Here is a 14062-nt window from a genome sequence, read left to right on the forward strand (position 1 = left end):
AGAAAAAGCGAATAATGAATGCTGGGCAGGAGAGCCTCATTTAGTCATTTAATTCTGTGTGGGTAAGCAACATCTGTGAGAAAGTCGCCTTTCCGCTCAACTTACAGTCGCTCATAACCACACCAGAAGGAGGCATAAACACATCACGGTGAAGCAAGAGGAAAAACTCGAACCGCAGGCTGCGGTAAAACCTACAGAGATCCCGGCCACTGTTCTAGTCTCCAGCACTGAAGCAGGAGGTCCGCTACATTCCTGCGCTCACATCCTTGTCCTGTCTCCCGCAATGATGAGAACTGATTCCTAAGGCAGTCAGTTCCACATTCGGAATGATGACTTCCTGACAGAGCGACTAGTTAACAGCAATTTTTTTTATTGGCGCCAGCTGGTCCTAGCTGTTTGCTTGTACCTCTGAACCAGGGGTTTAACTACAGGCAAACAGTAGAGGGCACTGCCAGGTTTTCACACATTCGATGCCTAGAATTCCCGGATCAGGGAAACTGGAGATTGTACAGCAGGATCCTGAAGACTCTTCACATGAAGCCATAGTTGAGAATGACCAGCTTGCACCTACTCTTCATAGTTACAACATCCTCACCGCTTCCTTAGTTGTGGCTGTCAACTATTCCTCTAGAGCAGAAAGAAGAAAGCAATTTGGAGCTACTAGGAGGAGCCTCAGGGAAGGAACCCATAGAAACATCAAAAGCATTCAGAGAAGACTCAGCAGCTCAGCACAATAGTGGGATTCCTTGATTTCTTCCACAATTAAATAACAATAGACACATTTGATGTTGTCAAAAGTATATTTAGAAAACTTTTGTTCTTCAGACACTATGTGGAAAAAAGCAAACAAGTGACAACCACCAAAAGGGGGAAGCATTTGCAAGCCATCTACCTCATACGGGTCTCATATCCAGAGTATGCCAGGAACTATTGACTTTCAATAATGAAAACAGAAATAATGCAAGATGTACAAGAAGGTCTTGGAATTTGGCTCCATTGGTAGAGTGCTTGCTTGCCGTACATGCATGAAGGCTTGGGTTTGATACCTGGCACCTGCTGTGGTGGCATACACACACATGTAATCCCAGCTTGTGGGAGGTAGACACAGGAGGGTCAGAAGTTTAAAGTTACCTTCAACTACACGGTAACTTCGTGGTCAGTCTGGGGTACACAGCAGCATATTTCAAGGTAGATAAACTGATAGACACACAGAGACAGACAGATAGATGAAATACAAATAAACAAGAGACGTAAATACATATTTTTCTAAAATAGATGTATAAAAATATAATCAGCGTTTTCTTCCAATATCTCCATTGAACTTATAAATTAATACTTTATTACCATGACTTTTTGAATTTTATAAAATTTACTAACGTTTTTACTTTGAATTTAAGTTGCTCAAATTCAGAAAGCACTGAACTCATGGGGCAGCTGGCTGTTTAGGTAAAGCCTCCTAAATATGTCCCCAGATTCTGATTCTGAGGTTTTAGTGGGTGGCTGATGAATCTGCATTTTTTTCTTTCAAGAACATTATGTTGAGGGATGCTGGTAGCTGGATTGGCTCTGGACTGTCTAAAACATGACCGTGGGCCTCACTCATAGCAATGACTTTAGTCCTAAAGAGATGATGAAATTCTTCCTGTTTAGGAGCCAATGAAGTTGTTACCTAATAATTAGAGTATCAATTACAACAATTACAAGGTTAACTGATAAAAACTGAGTTCATGCTAAGGAGTGGACCAGACCAGGATACTTTAAGGGAGAAAGCTAGTCTCTCTGCCATAGTGGTGAGACCATGGCCAAGGGGTCCCTAAGACTCTAGAAAATAATTGAGGTTTTGAGGGAGCCTGGTCCTTCCAGCACTGTATCAGGGGCAACCTGAGCGGAAGACAATTTTACCCCTATGAGGACTTGGGTAAGCTCAGGACACAGAAATTGCAGGATTTGGATAAAATGAGTTAAAACAACAAATATGGCCCAGCCTTGAAAAGCTTCTTTCAACTGTCAGTTTGATGCTATACTGGGCAAAAGACCCCATGCAAAGTAAAGACTCACAGAAAACTAAGGAGATGTTTGTCAAAGAAGGAAAATTTCCTGTTAGAAAATAAGTAGACTCTGCACACTAGCGCCCAGCGAAGTGACTATAAGTAATGGTAATGCTTGCTTGAAATCTGAAGAAGACAGAGTCTTAATGAGAAAGAGAGAGGGGGTGAGGGAGAGGGGGAGGGGGAGAGGGAGAGAGAGAGAGAATGGATGTGTAAATTAGCTTGATTGTGATAAGACTTTCACAAAATATGAGTACTGAAGCATCTTGTTCTGTGTTGTGAAGAGACACCATGCCCACGGCAACTCTTATAAAGGAAAACATTTAACTGGGGTGGCTTACAGTTTCAGAGGTTCAGTTTATTATTGCAGTGGGGTGTGGGTGTCATGAACTCAGACATAGTGCTGGGGAAGTAGCTGAGAATTTTACATCTTGACTCACAGGAAATAGGAAGTGAATAGTTACACCGGGTGTAGCTTTAGCATAGAAGTCCACCCCTACAGTGACATACTTCTTTCAATAAGGCCACACCGACTCCAACAAAGCCACACCTTCTAATAGCGCCACTCCCTTTGGGGGCCATTTTCTTTCAAACCCCACCACATATGCTTTAAATAAATACAATTTGAATTTGTCACTTACATTTGGGGAAAACCATAGCATATAGGAGACTACTTGATTGCATAGTCTTCTGGATGCTTCCAGCCCTCTCATCGACTGGCCTGGTCTGTGTTCTCCTCTCTGTTTTGAGTAGGACTTCAGCCTCTTTCTACAACAATTCTCATTATTCACCTTAGCTTTGCCTCTTGTCTCCAGAACGTGCACTTCCTAGTTTATCATTTCTCTAAGAACCCCGCCCCCTCAATCCAAGCCCAGTGTCACATGGTTGAAGGAGCTTTGTCTGCTCACATGACTCTCTGATACACTTGACTGACAGGGTCTAGGGGCTTCATTTGCTGTCTTTTCTTCTTTCCCATGTCCTGCTTTGGATTTATGTGACTGGTCATACTAGTACTCTTGGTCATACTGTGTCAAATCCCCGTCAATCCTTATCTTACAGGATTAATGAATAAATACAAAGTGAGCCTCTTCACACATGCCAGTTCGAACTGATTACTAATGGATGCAGCAAGCGTGGTGTTAGAGGAATAGCAGTGGACATTGGCATGTAATTCTCAATTAGCCATGCCTACCTCTGTGAAGATGTGTGTAGGGTCTTTGCTGTGCTTTGAATGAGAACTGTCCCCCAGAGGCATATGTATTTGAAGACTCGGCCCCCAGTGGGGCTTTATGGAACCATAAGGAGATGGCACCTTGTTGGAGAAAGTATATTACTGGGATGGGTTTTGAGGGTTTGCTAAACTGGCCCCATTTTCTGTTTCTCTCTCTGTCTTTTGTGTGTGATGGAATGAGATCATTGTGTTTCCTGAATGGCAGGCCAGCCTCATGCTCCTGCTGCCAGGCCTGCCCTCACATGAATGGACTGGTTTCCCTCTGAACTGTGAGCCAAAACACACCTTTTATTTCCCCAAAGTTACTTTTTATCAGCTTGTTTTCTGACAACAGAAATGTGACCAATACAATCTTGCCTTTGAAGAGACGGCCATCTTTGTGTGTGTGTGTGTGTGGGGGGGGTTTCTTCTTTTTCCCAGGGTTGATACCTTGACTGAAATGCTTGACACAAATCTTTTCTTTCTTCTACCAAACTCCAGTATTTTAGTCACGATACTTTTTTGAGGGAACACAACAGCCTTTTCCATTCATGTTTGCTATAGAACATCTGCCACTCAGAGAACTGTGGGGATTATGCCACTTCTCCAAAGAGAAAATAAACTACCAAAGTCTTCAGCAAAATCTCTTTTGTAGCTTCAGCTTGGGAACTGAATATAAAACATCAACTTTCTAATCTTAGGTTGGAAATCATAGCTTCTATGCTGAGTTGTTCCCCATTATTAAAGAGCTGTTGCTTACCTTTTGTCATCTTATTGTCCCCAGTCACTGGTCGGTCTCTCAGGACAAAATGCTGTCTTTATTTTGAGTTGAAATAAGCATATCCAAATCGTGAGATCCCCACCCAGAGGTGAATTCCCTCTCACCACATGAAGTCAGAACCCCACACACCAAATCCCAGGCCAAGTCCTCCATCACTTGATATCCCTATAATTGTCATTGTCATAAAGACGTTACCTTACCTTGTAGTGGAAGAGAAAGAGTCCACAGAACAGGCTGTACAGATCTGCTGTGAGCAGAGAAAGGTTGACGGAGGTGGCGCTTGTTTTCTTTATGACAACTGGCATAAAGCTGTAGAGACCAAACATGCAGGCACTAAAGCCAACATAGAGAAGTCCTGGGGAGCAAAGAGAAGACAGTGTCATGGCCTCTCAGGGCACCTTCAGCATCTGGGCTTGGAGATAAAAGGTGGAGTACTGTGTCCATGACTGACTGTAGGTGGCTTTTTTGCTTTCACTACACTGCGTGGTGTTTATTATTGGCTGGTATATAGATAAAACACAAAATGGGACCTTAAATTTGTGTTCGCAAAATGCAAGTTCTTCTTCTTCACATGTAGCTGATACCATGCTCTTTCCAGAAAAGCTTTTTGTGGCAATATGCAGGAGCTTCCAATGTCTACCCCAATTCACTACGGCTACTGTCAGTTTTAAGACTACTCCCACCTCTCCCGTGTGTGTGTGTGTGTGTGTGTGTGTGTGCGCGCGCGCGCGCGCGCGCATGCGCGCTCATACGCTCATGTGCATGCACCTGCCTGAGGAGGTCAGAAGAAAGCATAAGACTCCCTAAAGCTGGAGTTGAAGCCCATTGTGAGTCTCCCCATTATAGGTGGAGAGAACCAAACTTAGGTCCCCTGCAAAAATAGCAAAGTTACCTTAGCTGCTGAGACATCTCTCATGGTCTGTTCATGTATTTCAAAACATTTTTAACCTCTTAGGTTTTATTTGCAAAACAGGAATGAAATATACTATTTACTGCTCTCAATAGTAAACTCCAGTTACTGAAATTAGAGATCCAAACTTGGACTACCAAGATGAAGTCTTAAACTATGTCTTTGGCCAGACAATGGGATTGTTTTGAATATAGGAAATCTTTTAATTTCTTTTGAATGAATGAATTCTGCTCATCTCCACTCCCAAAGAAATTCAGTGTTATCCTTCTGCCAGCTTTTCTAGGCTACCATGGACTCCAGACACATCACTGTTAATACAAATTCTGTGAATATCAGGTTTCAATTGTGTATAGCAGGGTTCTATAAGTAACTGTAGGCTCCATCATTTTCCAGGCATCGAGGTGATACATATCCATAAAAGTAATGCTTGTTTCTCTGTTTGTTCTCTGAAAGAATAAGACATGATACAATTCTATGGTTCTCTGGGAATTATAAGTAACCTTTCCAATGGAATCTCGGATTAAAGGTGGCTCACGGTGTAGAATGTGAACACTTTGCTTCCTTTGAATCCTGGGAGTTCAGGGGAACTTGGCACAATCAGATGCCCAGTTCCTGTGATTAAGACTGGTGATTCCTCCGTTGTTTTGCTCCTAAGAAAGATCCTAAAGGGCGCAGAGTTTATTCTAGCTTTGTGATCCTAAGATTAAAGAAAGCTACATGCTACATCAAATACACATAAAAGTCATTGTGACCATTAAGCAAACAGTACAACAGCCCCATCTAGTGTGGTGGACATGTCCTCCACACCAAGAGGAATAAGATCCCTACTTCTGGGTTCAGTGCTAGGAGACTGTACTGCTTGTATACTTTCTGCTGAAGTACTAGTGGGTGGTGTGTGACTCTGCATCAGAAAACTTAATTCCATAAAATAATCTGTTTCCTTTCACTTGAGTCTCGTGTTATTTATAGATTATTTTTATTTTAAACAACTTACAAAAAATACAACAAATACTGGACAACCTGTGACTAATACATAAAAAGACTGAGAATTAATTCAGTATTCCTTAAGAATCTGCTATTAACAGACTAGGAACAAGTTCTATTCTTAAATTATTCTACTGAAGATAATCAAATTTGGATAGATGATAGTCCAGACACACCAGAGGCTTTTCCTCCCTCCCTCCCTCCCTCCCTCCCTCCCTCCCTCCCTCCCTCCCTCCCTCCCTCCCTCCCTCCCTCCCTCCCTCCCTGTCCTTCTATCTGTCTGTGTGTCTTGGGTATCACTGATTTAGCTCACAAGTTGACTGTGCTAACAAGTTCTAGAATCTTGGCCCTCTATCTTATTACCCAGTAAAACATACACGGCCAGTGACTTGTGGGCTTTGATGCTTTGCATCCGCTCTCTTTTCACTAACTCTTCACTGTGAATCTAGCATACCATGGACCCTCTGCTTTGGGCTAGGAATCCATCAAAATGGGGGACAGACAAGAAACTTAGAGCTCCTCACAATTATAGAATGAAAAGATTGACCAGGGCTTGCCTCAGCTAAGTCTGCTCTGCCAAGGTGGAATGTGAGAACTAAGAAGAGATTAAAGGAGACAGAGATGTCTTCACCTGAAAAGATTCTCAAGGAGGGTAAAGTTATGATTTATTCTAGTGTCTTCCAGAGGCCAGAATGACTGAATCATAATAACGAGGTAGAGGAATTAGGAAAGCTGTAAACCATGCAGAACATCATGTGTCTTAGAAAGAGATTTCTAATTGCAATAGAAATCTCCTGAGCAGTTTGCACCAGTGATGGAACACAATCTAATTTGCATTTTTAAAAGATGACTTTGGCTGCTCTTTATAGGAGGAACGGAATGGGACAGCAGTTCATCTCAAGGCTCAATTTGCTGTCCAAGGAGAGTTTCCAATCAACATACATGCTCAAACAAGTGAACTATTTTTGGCTAGCAGATACATAATGATTGCAGCAAGTACACTTATAGACAGAGCATGTATATAGCCATTTCTTATTTGAAAGGCATTTTCTCACTAAGTTTAGAGTTTGATTTCTCTTGTCTTCATGCACTGAAGAGACTTAAAGTAGAGACACTGAAGATGACACTACTAGATAATCCTGATGGGGTCTTTACTATGTGTCATGGGTGGTATACGCATTAGCTAACCTAAAAAGCAATGCAATAGAATTGCTATTGCTACAGTAGATGGGAAATGGACTTATTGATTATGTTGCTGAAGAAACCCAGCCCAAACCAGATTGAGCAGAGGAAATTTAAGGGAACACCTGCTATAAACACCTTTGAATGGGTGATAGGGAAGCTGGGATGGAGAGGCAACTAAAGAGTAGCAATAGCTATAAGTTATACCCCATAATGTGGAGAAACAAAGGCAGAAATTGTACTACCTAGGGGGAGTACCACAGAGGAAGAGCACAATGGATTCAGTTGTTTCCGGAGACCTGACCACAAAGAGTATGGAATAAGGAAAAACACCACTTTCTTTCTTCTTTCTCCATCTCATCTTCCTCTGCTTCATCTCACTGAAGGAATGAAAAGATTGACCAGGGCTTGCCTCAGCTAAGTCTGCTCTGCCAAGGTGGCCTTTATTTTGAATGTGAGAACTAAGAGGAGATTAAAGGAGACAGAGATGTCTTCACCTGAAAAGATTCTCAAGGGGGGTAAAGTTATGGCTTATTCTAGCGTCCTCCAGAGGCCAGAATGACTGAATCATAATAACAAGGTAGAGAAATTAGAGAAACAAAGAAAAAATCTGCCCAGCCTGGGAAGGATTATTTGTATGTGTAGAACAGGGGGTGGAGAAGATATTGCTCTGTAAGAAACAGGTCAAGGGCCTGTCCCTCAGCTTTCATGGACAGTCTGAGTTCTAGGTATATGCCACTAATGTCCTTTGCTGAGTTATTCTGAAAATAAAGGGAGAAGGGACATCCTGTGGACATATTTCTATTTCATTTTGCATATGTGTATACATATGTGTGCATGGTGTTTGTCTGTTTGTGCTATATGTATTTTATCTCCATCTTCTTTTCCTTTGAGGTCCTACTGGTGCTGTCTTCTCTTTGTGTAGACTAGACAAGACATTTTTATTAATAATAGCAAGATAATGATTTCTCAAAATATATGTATTAGGTCAAACATATCAAGAGCATTGGGCTACGAGGATCTGCTAAGACAATAAGGCAAAGCAAATTTGTTCTATCACAGGAAACTCAAAACTTGGTCAAGTCATCTCAGAAATGCAGGCATAAATTTCAGCCTTGTACATACATTCTGTTATGTGCCTCTGTGTACAAACCTCTCTCTCTCTCTCTCTCTCTCTCTCTCTCTCTCTCTCTCTCTGTGTGTGTGTGTGTGTGTGTGTGTGTGTGTAGATCAAAGATTAATGTCAAGTGTCTTCTCAGTCACTCTCCAATTGATTTTTTGAGACAGGAAGTCTTGAGAAACTCAGAGCTGGCCAGTTTAAGTAGACTATATGGGCAATAAGGCCCCGGGGTCTTCTTGTCTCTGTCTCCCCAGTGTTGAGATTACAGCAACACTCTATTATGACTGGCTACCCCCCCCCCCGCATTCTGGGGATCTGACTTCAGGTCCTCATACTTTTCAGCCATCATTTTGCCTACTGAGCCATCTACCACAGCATCCTCAATGCTTGCTGAAGGAACCTTCGGAAATTCCCTGCTCTGTGACCACATGATCCCATTGCCAGGTGGGGTAGCGACCAGTTCTCAGCTATCACATCAGAAGTGAAAAGGTACTCCCATGGAAGCAAACCCATTTCTTTTGACCCCCAGAACACCCTTTCTTCCACATCTGATTTCACATCAGTTTGCATTTGCTCATATACTCATGAACACAAAGCGGCACATGAGATAAAGGGAATATTTAAGTTGTTTACTAGAATTCTGGCTGTGAGCCTAACGCTCCTGCTCTGGGGGAGGACAGTTTGACTGTATTAAGTCCTATGTTTTACTTGAGTTTACTGATTAGATAATCACAAGCACTCTTTCTGCTCAGTAGAGTAAAACAAAGGGATAAAAACAATGATAACCATTATTGTCTTGCTTTTAATCGCTCTATCTTGAAATTAGTCCACACACTGTATAAAAACAATAATCCATTAAAAATAATCTTCATATCTAGAAAATAAAAATCACTTATCTTTCTGTTTACACCATAGGGAAAAATGTTCTCTGTATTGATAGCATAGGAGTTGCCCCAGAGATTCTGTGAGGTATATAAGAGTTGTAGAAGGAAGGGGAGACCTCACTGATAAATGAGGATAGTCTTAGATTCTGAGCCTCCCATCCTCCCATGTGTTACTGGGAACTGATCTTAGGTCCTTGAGCATACCAGGCAAGGCCCTACCTATCAACTATATTCCAGCCATGCTAGGATTCTGTTCTCTTAATCAGAGTGATATGCGCCCTTCTCCAGGACATAGCCATGAAGGGCAAGGCTTTTGATTCACTCATGGCTGACCTCCTGAAGTATGCGGGGGAAACAACAGGATGCTGATCTCCCTCAGCATCTCTTGGATCCTTTGGTCCATGAATTTCAATGGCTGCTTTGCCATTTCTCAGTTGCTCAGAAGACAGTGCAACATTGTCTCAAGCCTCTGCTCTTGCCTCCCTTTTCCCTTTGGTTCTGATGATTACAACAGAGGCCCACGTTTTCCGCTCCTGTTCACTCACCTGCTCATTTAGTGACCATGGGTTTCCTGAGTGCCTATGGCTAAGCTAGACAACCAGACCCTGTCCTGTAGCCCATCAGAGTAAGCCAACAGGTCACTGTAGTATAAAATCTCCAATTCAAGCAAACAAGTGCTTCAGAAAGGGGGGAAATGAATACTCGATCCTATATCAAGGGCATGTTGGCTTCATTTCCTACCAGGAGTTAATTTAATGGCCCTGTGATATGTACCTTTTACACCGTCTTTATCATCTTGAGCTGCAGGGGCCTGACATCTTAATGGCAATATGAGTGCTCAGGCTAACACTACCTTGTGACGGCACATTTAACTAACACTGAATTATAACGGAGTCTCGGCGGACATGCACAGGACATCTACATAATTAGAGGACAAATTCCTTTTGATTACTGCCATTACCATCAATATCGAATTAATTTATCCTCACAGACCCTGTGAAGCCCTGTGAAGGATGAGTCTCGGTTAAGAGGCCTGGCTTTAAAAGTCACAGAGGCACACGCATCTGGTCCCTGCAGCTGGTTTCATTCCCAGCTGCCCGCTTCGCTTCCCTCTTTCTCCTCTCTATTGATTTTCATTTAATCACAACGTTCCCTATCCGTACTCGAGAAACAAACCAATGGAGGATTCTGAAACACACATGGTTAGCCCTTGTTTGGAGGAGTGGAGCTAACTAGGAGTGGAGCAGGTCATATAAACGTCTGTCACTCGGTCAGCCACCAGGGGGCATAGTACCGGTAGTAAACCAGATGTCACGTATACCAAAGTCATCTATATTGGAGGTGGGGGACAGCACCTGTATCCCCCCCCAACTCTGATTGATATTTACACTGCACACATATTTCAAGAACTATCCTACCTGGCCTAAACCAGGGATTCTCAACCTTCCTAATGCCAAGACCCTTTAATAAAGTTTCACATGTTGTAGCGACCCCAAACATAAACTTATTTTGTTGCTACTTCATAACTGTAATTTTTCTACTGTTATGAATTGTAATGTGAATATTTGACATGGGACTCCCCCAAAGGGGCCTTGACCCACAGGTTAAGAACCTCTGGCCTAAACTCAAGCCATGCTCACTGCTGGTATATGTTGCTTCAAGACAGACTGTATGAGGGAATTAAGGGGCATTTCTTCCTGGGGCTTGCAGAATGGTTATCCATTAGAATATCACCATAGATCTGAAATTTTTAACCTAATTTTTTTTTAGAAGAAAATGAGTTTAGAAAGAGGCAGAGACTAAGATGCCCTGGATGCCTATGGAGCAGTCAAATGCCTGCCCAGCAATTCCAAGGCCAGTTAGAGATCATTTAACAATTTCTTTAGTATAAGTGCTTCCTCCTAAAAAGGTTCAGGGAAACCGGGAATGCCCATTATGCGGCTTCTTTTCAAGACTTTTGCTGAGTTCAGTTTCCCCCTTCCCCAAAGTGCTGGTTTTTAATGTTCACATCGATTCTGTATTTCTTGGCTGGAGCAAATTGCTCTCATTTCTGTGCCACGACTGCCTTGGGCTTTTCTTTTCTGCTTGGTCTTTAACCTAATAACACACTTTTGTGTCTCCCATAAAACACCTTGACAGTGTTAACTGGCAGAAGCCCAGGCAGGGAACTGGGTGATTCAGGAAATCCAGTCTCTTATTGTGTGAAGGGCTTCCCAACACTACAAGGTAATTTTATTTTCTTTGGTTCCCTGTCGTTCTAAATCCCTTCCTTGTCTGCCCCATCCATCCCTTCTCACACAACTTTTCAAATGCGTTTCTCAGATTTACTAATAAAACCATAATCTTAAATGAGTCGATCCCTACCTATTTGCCAATCCCAGGGCACCTTTAGCAACTCCTTGTGTTCCATGATGGCTCTGTAGAGACAAAGGAAATGAGCAAGATGATCACACACATTGCTTCTTTTGTCTGTCATTTACCATATGTACACAAATATTAGTGCAACCAATTGAACTTCAAAATTAAATTGGCCTCTGCAGAGGCAGCCTGTGGTCTCCCCTGAAAAGTCTTGCGAGGTGTGACCAGCGGCAATGAGGGTCTGGGGGAGTTGAAACCACACTGTCCTCAACCAAACAGGCTTTTAGGATTTAGCTTCTTTTTGTTCATGAGCTTTTGGGGAAGTAAATGGCAAGGCTCAGACAACTCTATGCTTAGAGACTTAATCATTTTACCCACTGAGCATCCAATAGAACAGTGATTCTCGGAGCTACGTGCATCCCATAACCATCTGGAGGGTGTTCAACCACTGTGTCTGAAACCTCCTCCCTAGACCTTCAACTCAGGTGAACTTGGAGGGGCCAGCCAGGTGCTTTGTAGATGACTAGTTCTTGGGTGACAGCAGTGTTGTTGGTCCAAGGACCGAACTGGAGCAGGAGGGGAGGGTAGGCGCCACTTCGACCACTTTTCTAGCAAGGGTTTAGGTCCAGTGCACCTCAACTTATCTAATTCACCTAACAAAGCTCCATTAACAATGACAGACTGTAACCAATCAATAGAGCTTCAGTTCTCTGTTTATATATTTTGGATGCAAGCATACTAACAATAATGCATAAAATGAGCCATCTATAAAATGTCAGCCATCAGTAGTTTACTTAATAATCCTTTTTTCATCTCACGAAGATCAATCAGTAAATTTGGGAGCTTTAAAATGCCATCACAGTTTCTAAATGATCCCCAAATAAATCCATACTTTTCCCATTTCTATGTGCCCCCTGGAGAGTTTGCAGTATTTTAGGACACTGAGATTTTGAGGAATGTGCTGGAAACGACCCGTATGTACAGTATTTCAGGTGATGCCAAAGTATTTTCCTCAAGTAATTTCTGACAACAAACCCATACAATTGCAGAAAGTTTTGTTTTGTAGAATGAAATTTCATGGAATATCAGCTGAAACTAGACTGCTTTTCATGTGAGTTGAAATGCGCACTCTTTACTGGTAGGAAATGATGGTTAATTTACAACAAATTCTGAGGAACTAGATAATGCATTACGGAGTGACTTTTGCTTCAGTTTTGGCATTATTGACAAAGTGGTGCATTTGACTTTTTGGCATTTAGTAAATCTCAGTGTTCTATCCCTACCTTTTTAAGGAAAAGAAAATGCTAGATTCTGATTTATGAATTTGAAATTCCTGCAAACTCACAGGCAATAAAAATGCCTATAAAAGGGCAATTTTAATATTTTTAAAAGTTTCTCATTTTATTTTATGTATATGGGTGTTTTGCCAGAATGTATGTCTCTGCACCACACACATGCCTGGTATCTAAGGAGACCAGAAGAGGATACACTGAGACTGGAGTTACGGATGGTTGTGAGCCTTCAAATGGATGCTGAGAATCAAACCTGAGTCTTCTGGAAGAGATGCCAGTGCTTTTAACTGCTGAGCCATCTCTCACACAAAAGGGCAGTTTTAAAGTAGACATTTCCTAGCAGCTGTTACTAGTGTACAAACCCTATCCCTTTGATGTGCATCAAACATGATATTTGGGCTTTGCTTATACCTTCTCTATGAATTATAAACCACTCCCTGATAGAATGTGTACTTCTAGTTCTTCAAAATCATCTTCAAAATCTGTTAAATGTTTTATAATAATTTATAATACACTTACTTAGTTTGGAAATAGTAAGGATATAGTTTGTAGACTGAATAAAATCTTTGTGCAGGAGATTGATGATTGCTTTTCTGCCTTGGGTTTTACACTCTGAAGGCAAAAACTGTAAAAATAAAACTCACTCGTTATGGCCTTCATGGGTTCTGTTGTTTTTACTCACAATTGAATTCCACTGAAAAATGCACCAAAGAGACCAATCATTCCCAGGAACTCTACTCGGCTCAGGGTTCGGATGATGGATTCTTCCCAGACGTTAGAGATGCCGTACAGCGTGGCTCCTCCCAAGACCAGGAGGTCCCCTACCAGCTTATTTTCCCCTAGGAAACAAAGAAAGCAGATGGAGTCTCAGAAAAATCTTAGCAAGAATCTGGCGCCAGAAAACTGAGTTTCTCTTGTCTGTTTTCTTCCAACATTTTTATAAGAAGCCCAGTAACTTCTAACTGAAATCAAGTAAAGATTTTAAAAATATGCTTTCTAGACATGCTGGGATATAAAAAACTACCTAGATATCTTAGTGGAACTGGAAGTTTTCCCAAAGAATGAAGTTTTTCTCAGTTCGGTTCTCTCCAGAGCACATGTCTCTGTCTAAGGATGTGTCTGCACATACGTGCTAATATGCACATGTATTATTTTTGTTTAAGGGCATTTTCCAACTGTTTGATGAATCTGTCATAAACCCAATGAAGTCACTTTCTACCCGCTTCAATGGATAGAGAGGAGGTATAACAGCAGTCAAGCATATATATATTTTTTACCATGATGAGCTATGTA

General features: G+C 41.8%; 1 protein-coding gene across 1 annotated transcript in view; it reads right to left on the minus strand.

Annotated features, from left to right (window-relative positions):
- The window catches only part of Slc35f1 (solute carrier family 35 member F1), a 426231-nt gene that overhangs the window by 26202 nt on the left and 385967 nt on the right, over positions 1 to 14062 (minus strand). The window contains exons 5-7 of the mRNA XM_057759213.1: positions 13452 to 13608; positions 11484 to 11536; positions 4240 to 4394 (exon numbers count right to left, since the gene is read on the minus strand). Of these exons, the coding sequence (XP_057615196.1) occupies positions 4240 to 4394; positions 11484 to 11536; positions 13452 to 13608 (365 nt within the window). The remainder of the gene's footprint in view (positions 1 to 4239; positions 4395 to 11483; positions 11537 to 13451; positions 13609 to 14062) is intronic.

The sequence above is a fragment of the Chionomys nivalis genome, chromosome 2, assembly GCF_950005125.1.
Source record: "Chionomys nivalis chromosome 2, mChiNiv1.1, whole genome shotgun sequence".
Lineage (NCBI taxonomy): Eukaryota > Metazoa > Chordata > Mammalia > Rodentia > Cricetidae > Chionomys > Chionomys nivalis.